Source organism: Monomorium pharaonis, chromosome 1, assembly GCF_013373865.1.
Source record: "Monomorium pharaonis isolate MP-MQ-018 chromosome 1, ASM1337386v2, whole genome shotgun sequence".
Classification (NCBI taxonomy): Eukaryota; Metazoa; Arthropoda; class Insecta; order Hymenoptera; family Formicidae; genus Monomorium; species Monomorium pharaonis.
This window is the reverse complement of record NC_050467.1, coordinates 31,011,909-31,020,038: the sequence shown is the minus strand read 5'-3', so window position 1 is coordinate 31,020,038 and position 8,130 is coordinate 31,011,909. Positions and strand designations below refer to the sequence as shown.

The window sequence follows — 8,130 nt, the reverse complement described above, 5'->3', positions numbered from 1 at the left end:
TTTTTTTATAGATCACCCATTTTTACTTGCGGCATTTAACCGTGCATTTTATAAAGATTTATCAAATGATGAAAATTCTAATAAAGATATGACATGTAATAATAAGTCTAAAATAGTAACAATACAAACAGAAATGTGCAGGTAAATATTTATATTTTTATATCTATACATATAAACGCGCCTTTGATATTGTATAACATTAATGTTATAATTCTAAAATTATCAAACAACTTGTTAGTTATTTCAGATATGTAAACTATTTCTTCTGGAGTTGCAGAGTTAAATTATGTGACGACGTTATTTATAACCGAAAGCAAATCTGTAGTAAAATATATATTGTAAGCAAGTATAAAATAAAATATTACCTAATTTGTGTAATATTTTGTATATATTTTGTGTGGCTTGCGTGTATTTTTTTATAACATTTCATAACATACATAAATTGCTTACGTGTCGTTATTATATGCTTTATAAATTATTATATTGTTAAGAATATTTTTTTGGTGCAGGAAAAGAAGCTTTTGTGCAAAGCATGTTTTTCTATTTACTAAACAATTATTCTATTTACTAAACAATATTTTTTATGATTTCCTATTTTCATTTTTTTGTGTTCAATTTACTCACGTTATTTATTATAAAAATATTTTTTTGGTGTGATAGAAAAAACTTTTGTGTAAAACATGTTTTCTATTTATTAAGCAATTACATATTTTTTATGCTTTACTTACGTTATTTATTATGTTTTTATATTTATTTTATATACTTTATATATATTTTTATATACAATACAAAAGTCAGATCGTAAATATATGTATTTGATTTCAGGAATCGATCTCAAAGCGATCTATCCAATTTAAGTACATTTAGCGAACAATTTTTAAAAGAGATTGCAAATAATAATAACGAAGAAAATGAAAACAATTTATTCGACTTTATGAATATGTCTTTTATAATAGATGAAACTGAAAATGAAAGTTTCAATAAATCATTTACATTAGAAAATTTTCCTGAGGATATTATTGAAAGTAAGTTAATAATAATTCAGATTTTATTAATGTTTTACTTAAATAGGCTTGTTTTATTAAAACGGTATTTACATATGTAATTATATATGTAGAAAATATTAATTTATAACATAATATACATATAATATATACAGTATAATATATTTTACATAGAATATAACGTATAAAACATAACGTATGATACGTTATATACAATGTACATATACATTGTGCACAGGGTATTATAATTAAAATTGCAATTGGTTTATTACTATCCACAAGGCGCTATGTGGAAAAGTAACACCACGGTTAACTCTCCTTTGATTTGCTTAAATATGTGTTGGTAAATTATTTGACTCTATGTTCTAAATCATTTCTCTCAATTTTGATAAAAAAAATTTTAAGAGAAGCAAATTAAAATTTCATACAATTTATATAAAAATGGCAATAACTCAAATAACATATTTCCGGACTTATACTAACTTTTTTCTTGTTTTTGAATCCTTAATTATCCTCAAGCGATTAAATTCCACTTTTGAGAAATGTAATATAATATGGTATTATAATACATATAAAAGGCTCATTTTTCCAACATCAAGTATGTGCGCGCGAAATCGTTTGCCGACGGCAACCGGATGCGCTAGAGGCCGGAACCGCTCAGAATTGAGCGCGGAGGACGTGTTGCGCGAATCCGCGGACTCGCTGGAGGTTCCACAAACACGAATGAAAAACAGGCAGGATTGGTTTTCACAGTCAGAAGCACCATTTATTTCTTAAATAATTAACCATACAATTCGCGCGAATCGCGGAAGACGCGAGCGTGCGGGAACGACGAGTCAATTATGAACGATCGGAAATCTTCGGGTCGAACGGTTGTCCTTTCTGCCTTTAATTGCGCGGCGGATATCTTGCCGGGCGCTTGTCAGGACACCCCAACGGGACGGAGATCTTGAGCGCGAACGAGACCGAAAAACTAATCGCGAGGCAGACGTTCGATCGCGAACACGAGATCACCGTTGCTTCCCGCGACGTCACAACGCACGCCGCGCACTCGCGATTTCGCGACACTTTCACAATATAATAGAAAGATCTTAACTCAAACGTGAATGAGATTCGAAATTGATAATCTAGTCGAGGGATACCCCGAGTAATGAATGTTAGAGAATTGAGAGAGGCTTGGCGATCAAGAGCAGACACAAGACTGACTCAACCTCGCGCCGAAATTCGGTAACGCGCCTTACTCTCCCCCGATATTCGTTGTTAGGAGGTGAAGATCGGGAAAGAGCAAGCAGCTGATCGGCCCGGTACCTCACGCGATCACGGCGTGGACGTGTGAAATCCACGGGTCCACGCTCCGGCTCGGCGAGATGAGATGACGAATTCCCGATAACAATTTCACGACTAGAGACAAATATTTTTGTTTATCGGAAAACATTATGTTAACGTCGAATCCCAAACATACCGGCCGCCTTGAAACGCTCGTTTCAAAGGAACGAGAAAACAATCGCAAGAAGACGCGAGCCGGTCGACGGCCGCGAGCGCAAACATGGAATGAAAATGATAAAGGTCATACTTAACAATGTATCTTAATGACATGAGTGAAGTACAAAAGAACGAACGCTCCTTAAGATATAGGCGAATAACACTTAATGCTTAAATGTGACTTAAAGCTAAACTAAATCTAACATGTCGAAACAAGATAAATTTAACGACGCTACTTAGAATAGGATGTCGCCGAAGCGAACGAGTTAGTCGCTCGACGTTACGTCCTCGACGGGAAGGAGGCATAGTTGCCCGATTGGGCGCTTAAACTCGGATGTTGCGGTTTTCACGGTGACGACGCGTGTTATGTCATCGGCACCGGGGTGAAGCTGCGTGACTCGCCCGAGCTTCCACTTGCACGGAGGTAGCGTCGCATCGCGCAATAGAACTATTTTCCCGATTTTTAGATTCGGGTGAATCTTTCGCCACTTGCTTCGCTGCTGCAACGTGTTGACGTAATCGGTCGCCCATAGCTTCCAAAATCGTTCAGAGAGGTGACGAATAAGTTGCCACCGCGATAACCGATTTTCGTTAAGTTGCAGCAGCGAAGGTTCAGGCGGAACATTGAGAGCGGAGCCTATCAGGAAATGTCCCGGAGTAAGGCTCTCATAGTCGTCGAATGAATCGGACAACGGCGCGATTGGACGTGAGTTTAAGCATGCCTCGATCCTGCACAAAAGCGTAGTGAACTCTTCAAACGAGAGCGTGGTACGATCTAAAATTCGATGCAGATGATGCTTCATGCTGCGGACACCCGCCTCCCACAATCCACCGAAATGCGGGGCAGACGGGGGGATGAAATGCCACGAGACGTTATCGCATGCAGTTTTACTTTGGAAGTCAGGATCGCGCAGGGCATGCTGATAAGCGGAATGCAGCTCCCTGTCGGCGCCAACGAACGTCGTGCCGTTGTCCGAGTACATTGCCGACGGGAGGCCTCGTCGCGAACAAAAACGAAGATACGCATTAAGAAACGACGGGGTCGAGTAATCCCCGACTAACTCCAAATGAATGGCGCGTGTGGCCAAGCATATGAATACAGCGATATATGCCTTCCTCGACGTTATACCGCGCCCGGCGGACGCGCGTGTCTGTACGGGCCCGGCGTAATCGACACCACAGTGAGAAAACGGCCGAGACGGAGTTGAAACGCGCGCTTTGGGGAGATCCCCCATTAGCTGAACCGGAATCGCGGCTCGCTCTCGACAACAAACGGTACAGTTGTGGATGACCGCCTTGACCAAACTTCGAGCGCGAACAATCCAATACTCGTGACGGAGCGTGTTAAGGGTGAGCTGCAGCCCCCCGTGCAGAACTCGCAAGTGAGCTTGCAATGCAATGAGGTTCACGAGAGGGTGCGACGTCAGCAAAACGGGGTGGCGTGTTTTATATGGGAGAGGAGCGTGACGGAGACGACCTCCCACGCGTAATATCCCGTCGCAATCGAGAAAAGGCGTCAAAGCGGCCAACGAGCTCCTCGTAGGGACGGTTTTACCGGCGGTTAGAGCGCGAATCTCAACCGAAAAAAGCTCCGATTGGATGCTTTTGAGCCAAAATGTTTTGGCTGACTTACATTCGAGGAGTGAAGGGGTGTGAAGTGAGGAAATGAGAGAAGAGGAATCGACGCTACGGCGTCGACAGGCGTTAATAAACTTGAAAAGATACGCCGTGATACGAATAAGTTTGAGCCACGAAGAATACCGAGTCGCAAGATCCCACCGGGCGGGCGGGGAAGTTACATTTAACGATACGAGTTTCTCCTCGGCGCGAGCATCCACAACCGGCGAGGCGGGCTCGCGAGGCCAATCCTCCCGTGAGGCTTGCAACCAAGGTGGTCCCCGCCACCACAGAGCATGATGAACCAATTCGTCACCGAACAAGCCCCGCGATGCGCAATCCGCGGGATTATCAGAGGTCGGCACGTGACGCCACTCAGCGTCCGGTAACTGAGTTTGAATCGCGCTGACGCGGTTGGCGACGAATGTTTTCCATCGTGATGGATGGGCGCGCAACCACGTAAGCACGATGGTTGAATCCGTCCAACAGAAACACGGAACAGATTGAATCGCGAGCGAACCAGATACAAAGTTTACGAGACGGACGAGCAAGAGAGCCGCGGACAGTTCCAGGCGAGGGACGGTAAGAGGCGCAATGGGAGCAACCTTCGACTTACCGGCGAGCAACGAGAGCGTCACTGCACCCGAGGCGGAGACAACCTTCAGATAGACGGCTGCCGCGTAGGCGAGGGTGGAGGCATCGGCGAAGCCGTGAAGCTCGATATGCGAGACGTTTGATTGGACTCCTGTCCACCGCGCGATATTGAGATCGTTTAGTGAGGAAAACCGAGAATAGATGGAATGCCATTGACGGAAAAGAGTCTCAGGAATGTCTTCGTCCCAGGTCGCATTAAGACGCCAAAGTTGCTGCATACAGATCTTAGCTGAGACGGTGACGGGAGTCACCCACCCCAGGGGATCGTATAGCTTTGCGATTGTTGACAAAATTGCTCGTTTGCACCGAGGAACTGATTCGGAGAGAGAGACTCTAACTTGAAAGACATCACGCGCCGGATTCCATACGATGCCTAGAACCTTTACTTTCTCATCGGTCGCAATATGTCGGTCGCAAGCGAGTCCGTGATCCGACGGATCGACGTCGCTGAGCAATGCCGGCGAGTTGCTTGCCCATTTTCGCAACTCGAATCCACCGCAGCGTAGTAAGTCGACGAGTTGGTCGCGAGATTCTCGGACGCCGGATTGGTCATCACCCCCGAATAGAACGTCGTCGACGTAAATTTGATTGCGCAGAATGGGGATGGCCAACGGAAAACGGTGCCCGTCGTCGTCGATAAGACTGCGGAGGACGCGAAGTGCTAGGAACGGCGCACATGTCATACCGTAGGTGACGGTGAGCAACTGATAATCGCTAGGCTGATCGTTAGCACCCCTCCAGACAATACGCTGGTAGTCTATATCTCGCCGATCGACCAAAATTTGGCGATACATTTTCGCGATATCAGCCATGTAAACGAGCTTGAAATGGCGCCATTGCAGAATAATCGCGGGCAAATCCGTCTGCAATTTCGGACCCGCGTACAAGCAATCGTTCAACGATAACCCGTTTGACGTGACGCTCGACGCGTTGAACACGACGCGTAAGTGCGTCGTCGCACTTCCTTCGCGGAACACCGGGTGATGCGGAATATGAACAGATTGATGAGAGGCGTCTTGCGAGAGCGATGCCCCGTGCATGTGCCCGAGCTGTTCATATTCACGCATAAATTGGTCGTATTCTTGTTCCAACTCCGGATGCAGGCGGAAACGGCGTAATAGCGAATGATATAATCGTTCGGCAACAGCCCGCGAGCGACCGATGTCGATTGGCGGGCCCCTTTTAAAGGGTAATCGCACGATATATCGGCCGTCCTCCCGACGCGAATGAGTGTCGCGGAAGTGAGCCTCGCATGACTCATCTTGCGGCGTTAGAGTCTGAGACTGAGGGAGCTCCTCGATTTCCCAGAACTTCCGGATTTCCTCGGCGAGAGACTGACCGAGCAAGCAGTTGTGTACTGTGAGGTGAGCGGAGTATTGATGAGGCGGCGAGTGAACGACGGAAGCTCGCGACGAGTCGATCGTCGGCGCGAGAGGACCGGAGATAATCCAGCCGAATACGGAATTTTGAGCGACGGGCTGTCCGCTTTGCCCTTTTCGAACGCCCTCCAAGATTACGTCGCTGTAAAGATCGGCGCCGATAATGAGTTGAATCGGGTCGGAGCTAGTCGGTTTAGCATCCGCCCATGACAAGCCGGCGAGATGCGGAAAGCCGGAAAAGTCCGAGACGAATTTCGGAGCGTACGACGTAAGCGAGTTGAGGACAAGCGCCGTCGTTTCGAAAGCCGGCGTAGTCGACGCACGAGGAGATATAATGATCGCGGCGGCGTGTTGCACCGTGCCGACATGAGTCCCGCCGACGGCAGAGATGGAAACCGGCATTCGGATGCGTTTCGCGCGCAGCAATTGAGCCACGTTCCCGCTGATGAACGTGGCTTCAGAGCCCTGATCAAGCAAAGCTCTGACGGATACAGATCGACCGGAAGCGACCCTGACAGTGACCCATGCGGTCGCTAAAAGTATTTGAACATTAGTGCGCGGTTGCGCTGAGGAGACCAATGAATTCACTTCGACTGCGGGCGCCGCGTCGGACGACACCTTCGCATGTTGTGAGGTGCTCGTCGCCGCATCAGAATTCGCTTCCGCATCGATGTGCAACATCGTATGATGTTTCTTAGAACACAGACGACAGGTATATTTACTTGTACAATCGGACGCGGAGTGACGACTGCTAAGGCAGTTGACGCAGCGCTTGAATCGCTTGACGAGTTCCCGCCGTTGATTCGCATTTTTCGCGATGAATTGCGGACATAAATTAATAAAGTGACGGGACTTGCACAGCGGACAAGTTAGCGCTGCGTTATCGGACGTAGCAAGGTGGACGCGCGACGAAGCCGCAGACTTAGAGGCGGATTTTGAGTTGCTATCAGGAGAGCATTCTTCCAGTGCGCTGATGCGAGAGGCGACAAAACGACTTAATGCTTCGTACGTCGACGGCGCGTCGGCGTGAGTGGTATGAAGTGTCCACGCTTTACGAGTGGCCGAATCTAACTTTTGTGACGTCAGAAATACGAGGAAGTCGTCCCAAAGATCACTCGGAGTGCGATCGAGTTTCTGCAGTGAGGTAATCGCTATATTAATTTTGTCGCATAAAAGTTGTAATTCGCTGGCGGATTCCCGACTCACATTGGGCAAATCGAGCAGCGCGGATAAATGAAACGAGAGTAATCGTCGTTTACTCTCGTACCGCGCGGTTAATGTTTGCCACGCAAGCTTAAAGTTGTTAGCGGTAACCGCGAGAGTCGCGAGACGTTCTTTAGCACGGCCTTTTAACGACGACACGAGAAAATGCATGCGTCCGAAATCATTCAAGTCTTTATTATTAATGATTAAGGAAGTAAAGCGATCGCGGAATGTTTCCCAATCCGCATAGTTCCCGTCGAACGGCGGCAGATTTATAGGCGGCAAATGCACTAATGAGAGCGAAGTCGCGTCATGAACGGCAGGTCCAGCCTCGAGAGACTGATTGTGGTGACTCACTACTGGCTCGATATCCTCCAGACAGTCCATCATATAATCCAACGTCGTGTTGTACACTTCTTCGGTCTGGTCGTATTGAGCCTTGCTGAAATACTCTATTGTAGACTGGGAGGCGACAGGAACTATCTGCATTAACGTGGAGTGACCTTCCTGGTATGAACGCCAGATTTCCTTGAGAGACGTGGCGCGCGACCGAATTTTCGCCGCCGTCAAATTGTTTCGACCGAGCTTCTTAAAGTTATCAAGAGCTCGTTCAATAGAGTGCTGTCGCACCCCTTGACTCGATAACGCTTGAGATGCTGTGAGAGACATGATGCGATGCACCGTAATGAAGACGAATGTAGTCCCTCCACACGCTCTCGCGATCCGGCTCGAAGGACCAACAAATGTGCGCGCGAAATCGTTTGCCGACGGCAACCGGATGCGCTAGAGGC

The 8,130-nt window shown here is 46.9% G+C and overlaps 1 protein-coding gene across 1 annotated transcript; it reads right to left on the bottom strand.

Annotated features, from left to right (window-relative positions):
• Positions 1 to 2,752: 2,752 nt before the first annotated feature.
• On the bottom strand, positions 2,753 to 8,008 carry LOC118646903. The gene has a single exon (XM_036290850.1). It carries the CDS (start codon positions 8,006 to 8,008, stop codon positions 2,753 to 2,755), a length of 5,256 nt encoding a protein of 1,751 aa, XP_036146743.1.
• Positions 8,009 to 8,130: the final 122 nt, after the last annotated feature.

Excerpts from the sequence above, each read along its gene's own strand:
- LOC118646903 (XM_036290850.1), bottom strand. The coding sequence starts at position 8,008 with ATGTCTCTCACAGCATCTCAAGCGTTATCGAGTCAAGGGGTGCGACAG.